General features: G+C 38.2%; 1 protein-coding gene across 1 annotated transcript; it reads right to left on the bottom strand.

Annotated features, from left to right (window-relative positions):
• Positions 1–8,533: 8,533 nt before the first annotated feature.
• Positions 8,534–12,582, bottom strand: LOC140231766 (uncharacterized). Its single transcript, XM_072311917.1, has 3 exons — positions 12,345–12,582; positions 10,185–10,286; positions 8,534–9,567 (listed from the first exon to the last, which is right to left on the bottom strand). The coding sequence occupies exons 1-3, from the start codon at positions 12,580–12,582 to the stop codon at positions 8,534–8,536; spliced, it is 1,374 nt and encodes a 457-aa protein (XP_072168018.1).
• Positions 12,583–16,104: the final 3,522 nt, after the last annotated feature.

Below are 16,104 nucleotides of genomic sequence, written 5' to 3'. Positions count from 1 at the left end.
TCATTTTCGGTACTTTTTAACATTTGATCACAGTTAAGGAACAAGCAGTCTAAGGAACTGGATTTTTTTGTCATTTTCCTGATGTTCATGGATTTTGAATACATGTCCTCACATCATAGAACTTTTGCAAGCCGATGTGGGCCGCCATTTTTTTTCCGGAAGTGGATGTTACGATCGAAAAAATACAAAAAAACATAAGAAAGACAACAGTAACACTGCATGGTCAGTCCAAGCATGCCAGCCCTTTTCATTGCTTACGCAATGGGACTTGGAGCTTACATGTACGCAACATTCGCGAGCCAAATGAAGGCGTTCAGCAGAAGATTGCAGAGCATGCACGTATCCCATAGGAACTGTACATCAGGCCGGCTGTGAACCGAACTACAACGGTTGCGAACCAGCGGACGCTGAACCGGATCGCGGTCGTGGTCTTTTTTTTACTATCGCAATGGACATTGGTCTTGCGATTTTGACAATTGGATATTATAAATTGGCAAGTGTCAACCTCTATGATATAGGGTAACATCCCCAGTATTCGGCTTTTTTGCAATATTTTTCAAACTAAAATAATACATACATACATCATATCTACAGCAATGTATGTGAAATATATCAAATTTCTTTAATCTCAACTTTCATTTTATTAAATATCTCACAGAATTGCACAAAATCCCAAAATATTTCACCTTGAAAATTCCCCAGTATACGGTCACCGGCACCAGTATTCGGTCACGCGATGTGCGCGTTCAAAGCAGCTGAAAAATGCGCGCGCACGCTACCATGTTGGCGCAAAATTACATTGGGGACGTTGCGGCGACCGTTGGTGACCGAATACTGGGGCCTCGGCACTTGCATTCAACCCTTGTACAGTATTACATTGGGACACTGTATCGGCACGTACGGAAATTTTGTTTTTCTTTTGCGTTTTTGAGGATGCCATTACACTCCAAGCTTGCGATAAGCAAAAAATCCTGCGAGAGAACGGCGTATTTCTCGATTTTTAGCGCTTTTTCGGCAACCCGTACTCTTAAAACTGGGCCTTTATCCACGCGAGCTTTTGGAAAGTAGCGCCAATTCTTCACTTTTGACGGCAAAATTTGGGATTTTGGATGGATTTTTGGAGGGGGCTAAGGGAGTTTCCTGTTGTGAATGAGTGTGCAAGTATGTGAATAAATGTGATTTGTGTGTGTTGTGACAGTTAAAGTTACTGGCTGGTGACTAGTGATAAGTGACCAAATGCCGGGGGTTGACCGAATACTGGTGCCCTTACCCTAACCCGGGTTAAACTACCAAAGCAATTAGGAAGTTTACGTTTCAGAGTGGAAAAACCCTTAATAAATTATGCGGCCGCAAACTGGGACACTTACGCTAACCTGGGTTAAAGGCAAAAGCAATTACAAACTTGTAGCAAGTTTGCGTTTGTTTCAGAGTGGAAAAACCCTTATGCGGCTGCAAACCAGGACACTTTCATCACTTCTGGTTAGGGTATTAACATCCCGAGTATTCGGTCACTTAAGCTTTTTTGCAATATTTTTCAAACTAAAATAATACAAGTACATACATCATATCTACAGCAATGTATGTGAATTATATCAAATTTCTTTAATCTCAACTTTCATTTTGTTAAATATCTCACAGAATTGCGCAAAATCCCGAAATATTTCACCTTGAAAATTCCCCAGTATACGGTCACTGGCTCCAGTATTCGGTCACGCGATGTGCACGTTCAAAGTCAATGCGTGTTCAAAGCAGCTGAAAAATGCGTGCGCGCTACCTTGTTGGCGCAAAATTGCATCGGAGACATTGCGGAGACCGTTGGTGACCGAATACTGGGGCCGCGGCACTTGCATTCAACCCTTGTACGTTGGGACACTGTATCGGCACGTACGGAAATTTTGTTTTTCTTTTGCGTTTTTGAGGATACCATTACACTCCAAGCTTGCAATAGGCAAAAAATCCCGCGAGAGAACGGCGTATTTCTCGATTTTTAGCGCTTTTTCAGCGACCCGTACTCTTAAAACTAGGCCTTATCCGCGCGCACTTTTGGAAAGTAGCACCGATTCTGCACTTTTGACGCATGACGGTAAAATTTGGGATTTTGGATAGATTTTTAGAGGGGGGTAAGGGAGTTTTCTGTTGTGAATGAGTGTGCAAGTATGTGAATTCATGTGATTTGCGTGTGTTGTGACAGTTGAACTTACTGGCTGGTGACTAGACTAGTGATAAGTGACCGAATACCCACCCTCAACACTGCTCAACAGGACCAAAATGGCCAATTTGACCATGACGACAATGACAATGTGCAACGGCATTGTACATTCAATTGAACGTATATAACAGGGGATATAACACTAACAGACAGCTGACATTCCCAGCCCAGACCTGTAACATTAGGCCTATAAACTTGACTATTATTGGGTAGGTACACCTACACCTAACGTTAGGCCTAAATTACAGTTGGTTGAGAGCTCGAGAGAGGAAGAGCGACATATTTTAATGCCGCATGCACTCTGTAGTCTGTGCATCATGTGTGCTGTGTGTGCTGTGGTGGAAGCCGTAACGTTAGGCCCTATCTATACACTCCAGTGTGCAAGGTCTTGGTCCAAAACAAAACAAAGTCTCACCAGACAAAATTCTTTCCAGCTCAGGTTCTCGGTCTTTTGCTGGTCAAAATCCTCGCCGTCACCACTGCTGTCTAGAAAGTAAGATTTCAAGTGTCTTCTTGAAATACCAACTTCAAGAAATGAATGCCGTCGAGTGTGTTCAGCTTTGGAATGGTCCCGTTTTTACTGTCAAACGCATAGCGTAATGCGGTCGGGTCGCGGTGCTGCTCGCTACGTGTGGGTAACTCGTACGTACGTTCAGTACATGCTTACATACTGGAATTTCATTCAAAACACGATCCCTTCGACTCTCTGATGCTGTGCGCGCAGCGTGTGTCTAATGATTGTGTAATTTTTGTTATCAAATGGATGCATAACCACAGATGTTGCGTCAGTAGTGGAAAACATTCATATAAAAAAACTGATAATTAGAATTGAAATCCTGAATATTTTTGCATTTGAAAATATTTTATTTTGGTCATAAAAACATACCAAGGATGATTTTTGTCAAATTTTGGGTATACCACTTGATTAAAAGATACGTATAAAGTGATTAATCATTGAAACGCCTTTCACCTATCTAGCATAGTCTACGATCGAACGAGCGACAATGATGGCGCTGTTACGCAATGAGAGGTTCAGAGCCTTCATGCAACTGAGCCCTGTTGCAAACAATAAAATGTATGTTTCTCTCAAAAACATTCAGTGCTGACTTTATACAAATAATAGAATTACTATAATATAATAATATAGCAAAGAAATACAAACTTATGAAAATGATGCCTAGTGTTATCATGCTTATAGCAGCAATAACGTCGTATTTAGTTATATTCGTATTTCTTTAGTAAAAGAAGGAAGAGATTGAAAATTAGCCCTCTCTTTTCAAAACTTCGAGCGATAGAATACAAAAGCGGGTACACAAAAGAAAAATGCATGAAAAAGTAGTTTCTATGTTCTTTGCTACAATTAAACGAAACTGTGGAAAGATGATAAGTGTAATCTTCTTCTAAGTTTGATATCCTTTTGCATAAAAAGAAGCAAAGGAAAGTATAAGTTAGGAAATAAAGCATAAGTCAGGTATTAGCCAATCAGAACTTGTTAGTGACTTTCAGTTTTATATTATGATCCCAACTTTATCCAACAGGCCCTGCTCTTGTAGAATGGAAGTGACGTTTTAGCATAAAATGTCCTCGTCAGCGGATTGATTCTGTCTGTATCCAATCATTTGAGAAATGATTCATTGATATTACTGAAATTTCGGGTTCCAAACTAATCGAGCAAGATTTGAGAATTTCGGATAGTTTTTGTATCTGTGTTGACCTGTACGAAAAATAAACCTTTTCATTTAATTGAAAATTGTTACAAATATTCCACCAAAAGTGTGCAGTCAGGGCCCCGTCTTATAAAGCCTTTAAATCAATCACAAGTCCCCAAATCAATCGCAACTTGCATTGCAGCACACAAAAAACTTGTGATTGATTTCTATCACAAATCTTTATAAGGCAGGCCCCTGATCGTTGAATTTCATTAAAAACAGAAATTACTTCCCGCCAAGGTAAAACGGGGAAACCCCTCTACATCCTCTTCTCTCTTGGTCGCTGGGCTCCCTCACGTGAGTACCCCAATGCCCCCGCCTGCGGTTTTTTTTTTTTTTTTTTTTTTTTTTTTTTTTTTTTTTTTTTTTTTTTAGACGGCACAGATTGGGGCATGGCGCGTGTTAAACCTATGGGAAAAACGTTGGGTTAGGGTTTTTGGTTAGGGTTATTGTTAGGGTTGGGGTTAGGGTTAGGGTTAGGGTTAGGGTTAGGGTTTGATGGTTAGGGTTAGGATTAAGATTAGGGTTAGGTTTAGGGATATGGTCCCCAATAGATTTTTAGGGTCCCCAATCTGCGCCGTCTAAAAAAAAACACGCGGGACCGCCTACTGATATGCCCATACTCTCGTGCTGTATAGTGTATGCCATTAATTTTGCAGACACATCATACTGTAATGCACTCTTATAATCATATAAATCACGTAAAGTGAAAGGGAGATTATCGCCAGTGAAATCTGTTGGAGAGAAAAGGGAAAAGAGCGGGAGATCCGAGGTGGAGGGGGAGAGGAACCGAGGGGTTTGGTGAGGGGAGGAGAGTGGGTTGAAGAAATAAAAAGCAAAAACTCCTTTTTTCCCCATTAGCAAGCATAATTCATGGACCTTTTCCATATCGAACAGTCATGTACGATTTCAAGTAGGCTTAGGTCCCATTTATACAGTCTCCTTTTCCGGTACGCAAACGGACAAAATAATTCATCTTTTGAAATTCATCTTTTCATCTTCTCGTTAGCATCATGTTTCAAAGGCAGATATTCAATATGGTTTTTCAATTACATCAATCTTAGTCTCTTCTCATCGCGGGTATACCACTTATGGGACCTACTCCGAAAACCACGAGTCAAGCAGCGCAACCTGCCCCAAGCCTCCTGAAATAGAAATTGCCCGTCACGAATGTTCACAGAAGTGAACTAGAAAGACGCTTGGAGAACGCAGACCTTCGCCAAGCAGCTCATTCTCCACCCGTATTGTGATTTCCACCAAATTCGTATTGTATATTATAATCCTGTATACATTCATAATTATCATATCTGCGTTAAAAATTATTATTACATTGTATTTCAACAAAAAATCCTGGTTCCAGACGCTGATCCGGCCGCCACTTTCAATCCATGATCTGTTCCATGTTTCATTACCAACTTTTCCTGAAAATTTTACCCAAAACCGTTCATAACTTTGGGGGTTATTTACAATCCGACAGACGGGCAAACGGACAAAGAAACAAACCAACGCTGGCAATAACCTCCTTGGAGGAGGAAGCATTCTAAGGAAACATAATACAAATGCATACTCTCTTGAATGGATTCACGGTACCCTCGACAGCACTTATGACAGTGGTCAAATGAGAACTAAGATACGTGCAATATATTTAGTGATATTTTTCTGCCATTATAAATTTTCTTTAGCTCACTTGGATTTCAACGCCCACAAAACCATTCCGAACAAACAAACAAACAAACAAACAAACAAAAATTATTCTGACACCATCTGTCAACTATTGCGAAAACACATTGGAATCGAACTTTGCTTGATCTTGGCATAACTTGCATGTTTCCTTATTACTATTATGACTAACGATAAAAATATGCAGGTGCATTTCTATTAAGCCCAGCTATGTATGATCTACAAAGATACTATGTATTGATATTGTGAAAAATCTGACTTCGATAATTGGTTGCTTCCTCAGCAGATATGAAGTTAGCGAAGAAGGCTGTAATATCAGGGGCGGATCCACTTCCGTAAAGGGGGGGGGGGGGCGCCTTTACAAAATTAGGGGCGCACCGTGACGTGACACCGTGACATTCATGGTATTGTACACCGTACCACAAAATAATGTTTCAATGGCTTGTTAGTGAGTGTGTGTGTGTGTGTGTGTGTGTGTGAGAGAGAGAGAGAGTGTGTGTGAGAGTGCGAGTGATGTAGCCTGTGTAAAAGTGCTATTGGTATCAGCCCTATATAGGCCTAAATAAGTGTTTGAGGAAATCGCGTCAACGGCGGTACATTCCTCGTCGCCATTTTTTTTTTCTATTTTTTTTTTCATTAGATAAGATGGAGGGATATCATAGAACAAATTTCATTTCGAGCAACTAGTTTAATTATGAATTCCTTGGTGACAGATATTGAACAATTTTCTTCAAGCATAGCACACACCTACACACACACACACACACACACACACACACACACACACACACAATTATATATATATATATATATATATATATATATATATATATATATATATATATATATATACATATATATGTATATATACTTGTATATTGTTATATACGTATATATAAGTATATCATACATACATGATATACAATACTACTCAACACAACGTTTATAGGATTATAACGGAAATTGTAACTTTCTTGGAGCGAAGGTACTGAGGCACGTTTGGTAATGTTTCATTTTTACCTTGCACATAGAATGTAGTTAACCACTCATGGTTAAAGCAAATTCAAAACATTTTGACAATACGAAGATAGTTGTTTTACATAAAGTTCAACTTCATTGAAGGGAGTATCATTTATTTGATATACACCATTCATATTTTTTGAATTTCCGTGACTCGTCGCAGTTTATAGAATAGAAATGCAATAAAATAAACCTATTTGTTCTTGAAAATATTGGTACCTTACATTGAAATAATATATTGTAAATATAAGTACGACTGCCGAAGGTTAACTGGGCAGGGGATGGGCGGGCGGGAGAAAGGCTTGATGATAATATTGTATGGGACTTTTGTCATGGAAACGGTACAAAATTAACACGAAAGCGACCTGAAAATACCTAAAAAGTTGAGTTACTATTATACTCCTATAGATGCCTACGTAAAACTGAATTCTGAAACCTTTCAAGATGTTCATTTAGAAAAAAAAAAATCGTACTTTTCTCAAAACTAATTTAAAGGTCCAGTTTACCTTTGGGAGCAGAGATTTCAAAAATGTTCAAGATATCACATTTGATGCATATGTGTAGGTCTGTTGTATGACAAAACATCCTACCATATAAAATTTTTGCAATAAAGCCTAAAATATGAGGAGATATCAGCATTTTTCTCAATAAACCATAACTGTATACGGTTTAGTCTGAAAGCATTCTTATTATAACTATTGTTCACATTTTGTGTATTTAACAATACTTAACATCGATTATACGGATTCCAATTTTTACAGTGGTTGTTTCTATCCCTAACTCACATTTTAGAACTATTTTAAAGCACTAATATTTGGTTTTTGTTTCATCTGCAAATGGTAAATTATGCCTTTAATATCACTGTATGTTGAAAATCGAAAATCGTACATTGGCACTTTCTGTATCAACATTTTTATACTGAAAACAGCGGGTGATGTGGCAGAAAGTTGTTTTTGTTTGTGTTAAACTGGAAGATGAAGTAACTTACAAAGTAATGATAATATACTATAATGATCTTGTGAGTGATGATTAACATGACGTCATAAGTTTCCCGTTTGCTGACAATTTGATATGCATTTCTATTGTGACGTGCACATATCAGTTTTTGGTGTTAATTTTCCAAGAGATTCAAACGACTTGGTATTAATGATTTTTAGGGAATGGGAATTACGACTGCTGGAATATAGCAGAACAATAATACTCTACATTAGTCTAGGAGTTTTATAATGGTCATTGGAAGAGTTCTGTGTTGGGCAAGGGCATTATGTTTCTAGTTAATTTGCATATTCATTACGATTGTGATAGACAACAGTATTCCGCAAAAGTGTATGATATAGAATTAGGTTAATGTTTAAAAATTCTACAAACTTCTGATTTTTGTTCTTGTTTTCATGTATTTCACTGTGCTGGGTGTTTTACAATTCTCTTTTTATCGAGGTCAACTTGACTTGAACACGCTGAATTTGGTTTCTCTTAATGGCTTAGCATAACTGACTCATGACAATTTTCATTTCCGATTCAGATGAAATTACTTCGCTAGAATAATGATTCACCTTTAATTCAACAGTCAGGAAAAATATGATCATATAATTATGTCAAATGGATCACAATTGCATAGTTTTGGTTGAGATGGGGATTCAGTTTTAACTTTTTGCGAGATAATTAGAAGCCACTTATGTAAAATTTACTTGTATTCAAGAGAATATATTTATATTCTAATAGCAATCAGAAGTTTATTTGATGAAACTCGGTTTTGAAATGGCTGAGATATACAAAAAAAAAAATTATAAAATAAAACAAAATGGTCCTGATAAAACGCGGGTCAAAGTCAAAATCCGAATAACCATCAGAACCAAAACTGTACCAGCCCATAAAGAGGATTTTTGTTTATCAGTCATAAATAAGTTATATTGTATCAGCTATCTTTTCCTATATACCAAAGTCTCTTCCACCTGAGAACGAACTTCTTTTTGACATGTCCACCGACCTTGTTGGCATGCACTACATAAACTTTATCCCTATTAACCCCGAACCATCCCTTCTTTAAGAACATAGATTGTCCAGTGGGAAATGCTGTCATGTCCAGTTTCCTAACTTGTAGATTTTTGAACTTTATGTGATTGTTCATAACCACAGTCAGTGCAATCTGGTCGTTCTCAGGTTTGCTCATGCTCAGTTGCTCTTCGATACGCCAGTGCCACGCCTTGACCAGGTTGATGGCCCTCGTGAAGGGCTTGATGTACATAAAGCATGGGCAGGGCATTTGGCCGCCTTCACCCTGTGCTACCCACACATCATACTCCAGATATTTTCCTGCTATGAGAGGGATAGGGTCTTTCAGCCATACGGCGTCGGGATCGGCGAAGAGCACTCCCATTCCCGACCTCAGTATTTCTAAAATATAGTGAGGGCGCTTTCCCACAAGCCGTATGTAGTCTTTAGTGTGAAACCCAAGTGGCACGGGTGAGCTTGCGTTCATGTCCGTCAGACGAAGACTAAGCTGAAGGCCGGAGGATCTAAGCTTCGTCAGCCGGTTCGTGAAGTAATCGAAGGCTCCGACATCTTCGGCAATAAGAGTTATGTTGTAGGGCAATTTTAGTCGACGTAGGCTCTCCAGCCAATTCTCCGTCAGGTCGCTGAAGGCTGTGTTCGTCGTTGCCAGGATTGTGAAGGGTTCCGGGATAGTGTTCGACCTATTTTGTCGAGTTCGCAGGGAATCACCCTGGGCAAGCCTTTCGAATGACACCGAATTAACATCATCCTCTGCTTTATTTTCCTGAATACTCTCTCTGGAATAAAGTTGGTTGTCTAATTCGCTTAGATTTGATGATTTCACAATCGACAGTGCTCCCTGCTGAGGTTTTACATCAACATCAAGTGATAAAACGTTCTTCCAAAGATCACTCTTTCGCTCACGTAGATTCTTCTGGTTGACCTGTTTTAAGGTGGCTGAGAAAAAGGAATGATCGTAATATCATTAATTGTGCGTCATATAGCAATAATGGAGGATGTAAACAGAAGTATAAGATTCGTGAAAATGTCTGAAAGTTACAGTAAAAGCTGGTTTGCACCACCCACACCTCTCTCATCCATCCAAACTCCTTGCTCTTATATAGCTGTCAAAATAGGGAAAATGTGAAAGAATACAATGTCTCCATAAAAAAGATTATGTTGCTTCTATATGTTACATAACTGTAATTACAGTATTGCATTATCATTCATGATAACCTGGTCATTGTTATTCTTATTATCGTTGATATAATATAGGCCCTACCTTGTTATCATCAATATTTCTTTATGTAGAACTGGCACAGTTTACTATCCCTTATTCTTTTATCATTATCAGAACAGTCAAGATGATCATTAAATTTTGGTGCATTGCTGTCTATGTCAAGCGGAATCATCTTAAGAGGAGTTTATACTTGCATTTGTGTGCGCACTTATTTCCGCTAAGTCTTTTGCGAATACTGTTGTTTTGGCGGTCTTTGTGTGACAAAAGATAAACAAAAACAAAACAAAAACAATATTTAAAAATGTTCGATGAGAAACTCGCGCTGTTGACTCACCTTCACGTTTGCCGAATTGAACACCCATAACAAGTTGTTTTTCAGGTCTTCTAGCGGGCTCATTGAATTGTGATAATGTTGACAAGTCACCGAGACTTCGTCCTATAATCATGGAAGTCAACATTCGAGTCTCGGATTACAGAGGGAAGAGTGGCAGTTTGAAGTTGGAGCATGTGTAATGTGAAGACAGTAATTCCGCAGTGAGGAAAGTCTGCTTGAATTTTAAGAATGAATGTGATTTAACAGAATAGCAGCATTAAAAGAGAAAGACAGTCATGAATCCTTCATTGCAGTCCTCCCTCACACTATCAAGTTTGATGATAACACTGCACGATCTGTTTATGCACTGTTTTCGTTCTCCGAAGGCGCAGTTTTGTACGAATTAATGCAAAATGACGTGTGTTTGTTACTCTTATAATAGTTAACTCCGAATCAAAGAAACATAAAAAAAGAAAAGGAAACTTCATGTTATAATTGACAATGTTTGACATTGTATTTGAAACGAGGTGCTAGGATCGGATTTTACGCAGAACTTCAACGCCATTGACTTTTTATTGGAGGTATGCAGGGACTCGACATTTTAGCGGTGGCTCGGGGCCACTATACCATAAAAATTGGTGTCGGGCCACCAAATTTATTTTTCGAGCAACTATAGATTCTAAAAGGATTGCCTACCTTTGCTTTCATTTTCTATTCTTATTGTATAGTGTTAACGTCTGTGACCTGTCCTGCTATATGATACAGATCAGCTCACAGTCAAGTTTAACGTCCTATAAGACTTGGGCACACAGTCCAATATAAATTTGAATGCGCAATATCAAAGGCACACTAAAATTCTGTAGTTTAGGCTTCGAACGTGACGTCACTGATACAACAGTAATTGTGACCCTTAATGAGTCTTTGCCTATATCAGTGTCTTTAATCTTCCCTGCAGTTAACGAAGTGATGGCACCTCTTGCAATAATCCTGTGTGGATGTCTCTTTGTCCTATTGTCATTGTAGTAGACTAACCTTTTCGGTGTGTTATCCCTGTTAACATCGCTCTAGTCTATCATCCGTTTTATTTAGGACAGCTATCAATAGCCCACTGTATGATTGTGTAAGGATTAGTGCTGGTAACAATGACCAAGGTAGTAGTATGTCTCTTACCTTGGGCTTCCCAGTTTATATTGGACTGTGTGGAAAATTACTGATAATAGGACGTTGAACTTGACTGTATGCTATAGCTACATTCAGACAGGTCGTAGGCCTTAATCATTATGTAACTTTTGTTGTCATCGTTGGGCCACTAAAATTTGAGTTTAGAGACTTAAGTGGCCCTAACGGACCACCAGACAACCACCAGTAAGTGCCGAGCCATGAACATCGAATTATTTGGTCAAGAAGTGACAACATTATATGAATCCAACATCAAAGCCCGACCTAAAATCCAGATTAAAGTGTCCTCTTGTGTGTGTGTGTGTGTGTGTGTGTAGGTCTTTTTTTCTATGCTCATGCTCCTGTATAATATATAGTCAAGGATATATTTGCAGCTAAACAAAGATAAGACGAGTGGATTAATTCGTATGGTCATTTTAAAATTATGACTTACAAACAAACTATGGCGTGTGCGTAAGGGTTCTTGCCTCACTAGAATTATCATTCAAGTAGACAGGTTACACTTCATCATTACGAAGATTCGTCATTCGGAAAATGGAAAAAAAGTTTCGTTATTTAGAAGGTTGGTTAATCCAAAAACGAAATAGACTTAATGTCAAGGTGCCTTATTTTAGTCCGCTCATCGTTTTTTTTTTTGTTTTTTTTTTTTTCATTTTTCACTTCGGAAGAACGAACTTTATTTTATTCTCAGATTAACGAACCTTCGGAGTGATAAAGCAGCATTAAAATTTAGACTACTTTTAACCTTACTGTTCGGATTAACGACCGATCAGTTTCGGATTAACGGACTGTACGAAATTTGTGTATTTTTAGTCAGATTTCCCCCTTTTTAAGGCAGAATAAATTCATTTTCTGATTAACGAACTGTCGGAATAATTATTATCCGTTAGAGCATTACTTGTTAGACAACCCTTCGAGAGTCTCAAGGAGGTGAAAACCAAAGCTTTTGACAAACGTATAAAGGGAGCGCTGCGACTAGGATTAGTTTTCTGGTCATAATACCTGCTTTAGGTCCATGTTCTTCAAGCTCGGACTGCCACTGGCACCTGCAGTCACATGGGGGCGCTGATCTGAGCAGAAATGCAACAGTCAACAGGATCTGGCCCGCGATGAATGCCGCCAAGAGGTTGTACAGAATCATGTGACTTGCTCCTTCTGAGTAACATGAGGTGAATTTGTGTGCCCTCTTGTATGGATAGATCGGCTTTTCTGGCTGCCCTCTCTTTGAAATGTACCCCATTCTACACGAATGTATTATGTGCCTAAATCTGAAAGGAACAAACATGAATCATATAATTAAAGGACAAATACACTTTCATACACATGTGGATTGGAATAATGCAACAATATAAGTAAATCACATCAGTGAAAGTTTGAGGAAAATCGGACAATCCGTTCAAAAGTTAAGAATTTTAAAAGTTTCTGTGCAGTCACTGCTGGATAGGAAGACTCCTACAGTAAGATGATGTCATATGCGACAATGCGTAGAATAATGTAACGCAAAATAAAGAGAATTTAACATTTTTTTTTAAAGTTCACATTCCCTTAACTTATAACAGAGATTATGTTAAGAGTAATATTTTTCCCCTTTTTTCTAAAAAGGCAAGTCATGTGTTCTTTTGAGAGAAAGGGAAAATATGTTGAATTTTCTATATATTTTCTTTATATTGTTCTACACAATACATCACAAGCTGTTGTAGTCTCCATGCACATACAGCGATCGCGGAACTGGAACTTAATGTCTGATTTTCCCCAAACGTTCACTGGGTATCTAGTGTGTTCTCTCAATCCACATTGTTTATGAAGGTGAACTCGTCCTTTAATTTCACAACTTTTTTTTTCAGAGTTTCCTCTGGCTTATCGTAAGCTCATCAGAGAGTTTTCGGAAACGGGACAGTAAGTCAAAGACAATGATTAAACTAATTTGCTCATGAACAATGCCGTTCCCTCAATTTCATAGTGGACGGGAAAATTAGTATTTTTATACACGATTTGTAAAGGTGTCCTGCCCGAGATTCCGATGTTTGTGACCGGAAATATTCATCCAAACCCCTAAAGGAGTAATGTGGCGATGTTTCTTTTTCACTTTAAACGTCTAGAACGAATTCAGATAATGAAGTCTAAGATTAGTGTGATAGGATTCTATAGATTTGTAAGACGTCTAATATTATCAAATTTCTCAAGTTTGTTATTTCCCTATTTTCGTGTGCAGTTGTTGTTGTTGTTGTTGTTGTACAATTTATGTTATTGTTAAAACTTTATTCATTTCATTGACCTGTGTAGGCCTATTTCTTTTCTTTTTGCTCAGCCCACTCCCCCCCCCCCCCCCCAATTGGGTCCAAACACTATTGTCGCTGAGACGGTCAAACAAACGTATTCACTCGCGCTATCCATATCAAACACACACAAACACACAAACACACACACATGTTTTATTATGGATGTCAACCATAAATAAAAAAATGAAGTTAGTTTTTTAGAAAAGGTTTTGAGCAAGATAACTTGGCAGAGTGTATTTACAATAAACTCTCCTGTGTAGAAAAGAGAATAATAGTAATAATATGTCGAGTTCCTGCATGTGTGATCATAATTATAAATCAAAGACAAAACGGTAATTTTGACAAATCCGTTTTGATATATATGTATATAAATGCTGTTGTTGTTTTCAAATGTGAATGAAAATTATCAAGAATGAAAAGTGAACGAAAAATTATAAAAGCAGCGTTTGATTAAGTATGTGCTCAAACATTCGTATAAGAGCTTCGCGTCACTGCGTGGATTTATTCAGGATAAGACCATGAGCTGGAGAAGGAACAGGGCATTTAGGCCTGCTTACAAAAATCTACCTACCAATCAAAGATGTTACGTAGAAATGCCATGAAAGTTAAGAGTCCAGAGGTCAAAATATGGAAATCATATTGAGAAAATGAAATGCGCATATCGAATACAGTGCTTGTATTTTCCCTTTTCCGGCCGGTGATTACTATTTCTAATACTCACCGCAGAATAACTGTATTCATGGACTGATATTTCTCAGAGCTGGTCACAGACTTTATCCGTCATGGTATATTCTCCGACAGACGCCTGTTTTCAAAAATCGTGGCTTTAATATACAAATGACATCCAAATCAACGTGGTCTGGTGGTCCGACGAAAATACAATGAAGCAGATGATTCAACACGCGTGCGAAAAATCCAGCGAAAGTCTAAAACAATGCCAGGGGCACAACTTCACCCATCCGCCTTTAGTTAGAACCTTCTTCAGCCTCATTCAAGTGCTTCACTTTATAGAATAGTGGCTTAATTCTTTGTTTTATAACGATCAAGACACGTTATGACGTCGAATGCAACAGCAATGTGAAATGCAGAATGACGACATGCCAGATGAGCGAAAGTGGTATTATAGATAAACGAGAAAATAATGAAGGAACTAACAACGTTCACATGCCATGACGCACCAATTCTGCATTCTGCCTCTTGAACAGACCCATTTGTACGTGTTGGTGACAGGAGGGTGGAGCCCGGGCTTCGTATGACGATGTATGGTCAGTGAGGACTCTATCAAGGGGAGAATGTATTGTCCACCCGTTTTACAATGAGGCTATAATGTAAATTTGCCCTCCTCTCCGGATACGGAACTCCCCATGTCTGCCATAGCGCATTCACATTGATCTACTTCCCTCTTTCTTCTCTAGGATGAGTTTATCTTTGGATTAATGCAAATGAGACCGAGTTATTGTCAGGAGACGTGGCGATGCTAATTTCCAAATGATACTCCTCCCAACTCCTTCCAGCTGGGATTTAAGGCATTTTGAGAGGAATGAGAACCCCTCAAAACTCCATACTATCACCAATGCTTGGATGAAATAAGATCTTTCATCACTTTGTGCGCTCTTAAAAATTTCCGCTGAATATTGCCTAATCATATTTTTTGTCTTGCCTCAACCCCAAGATAGTGGAACAGAGATATTTCCTACTGATTATGCCCCCCAAAAAAGTTATTAATTTTGAGAGAGTAATAAGGTTTGTAATTCCAAGTGTACGTTAATGATACCGAAAAAAAAAATGTTCGTCATTAAGTAGCTTCTGAAAAAATGAAAGAGGTTAGTTACTCCTAAGGTTAATTTATTCGATAATAATAAAGTTTGTAATTCCGCAGGTTTACTTCAGTAATTATTTAGTCACAATTACTTTTTTTTTTTTTTTTTTTTTTTTACTTTGGGATTAACGAGCCTCATTTCTTATTCCAATAAACGGATCTTTGGAATAAAGAAAGTCATATACGTATCATACCATATTCGCACTAACGAACCATTATATTAACAAACCATATTTTATTTTCGGATTGACGAATCTCAGAAATAACGAACATTATTTTTTGGGATAAGGCTGGAAAAAAAAATCATACCAACGATCCACATTTCGAACAAACAAAATGAAGGCATGTATGCATGGAATCCGTGTGTTTCGTAATAACGAACTTTATTTCATTTCGGATTCATAACGCAAGTTCTCCTCGGACACAATCCATATCAGGGAGCGAACTAGGTGGTACAAAATAATGAAACCATGGTTTCAACCATGGAGCGCCAAGTGTCGCATGGAATATTTCGTTACGAAATCAGTTATTTCGTCGATGAAATGATTATTTTGTAACGAAATGACAACATTGTGTAACTAAATTATGAACATTTTGTCCACGAAATGATAATTTCGTTAACGAAACGGTCATTTTGTAGACGAAATGACCAATTTCGTAACGA

Source organism: Diadema setosum, chromosome 8 (assembly GCF_964275005.1).
Source record: "Diadema setosum chromosome 8, eeDiaSeto1, whole genome shotgun sequence".
Lineage (NCBI taxonomy): Eukaryota > Metazoa > Echinodermata > Echinoidea > Diadematoida > Diadematidae > Diadema > Diadema setosum.
This window is presented reverse-complemented; position numbering and strand designations above follow the sequence as displayed.

What these genes read in the sequence shown, in the direction of transcription:
- LOC140231766 (XM_072311917.1), bottom strand. Translation starts at nt 12,582, where the DNA reads ATGGGGTACATTTCAAAGAGAGGGCAGCCAGAAAAGCCGATCTATCCA. An exon ending in AGAACATGGACCTAAAGCAG is followed by an intron (nt 10,287 to 12,344) that starts GTATTATGACCA and finishes CCATGATTATAG; the next exon opens with GACGAAGTCTCGGTGACTTG. An exon ending in TCAATTCGGCAAACGTGAAG is followed by an intron (nt 9,568 to 10,184) that starts GTGAGTCAACAG and finishes CCTTTTTCTCAG; the next exon opens with CCACCTTAAAACAGGTCAAC.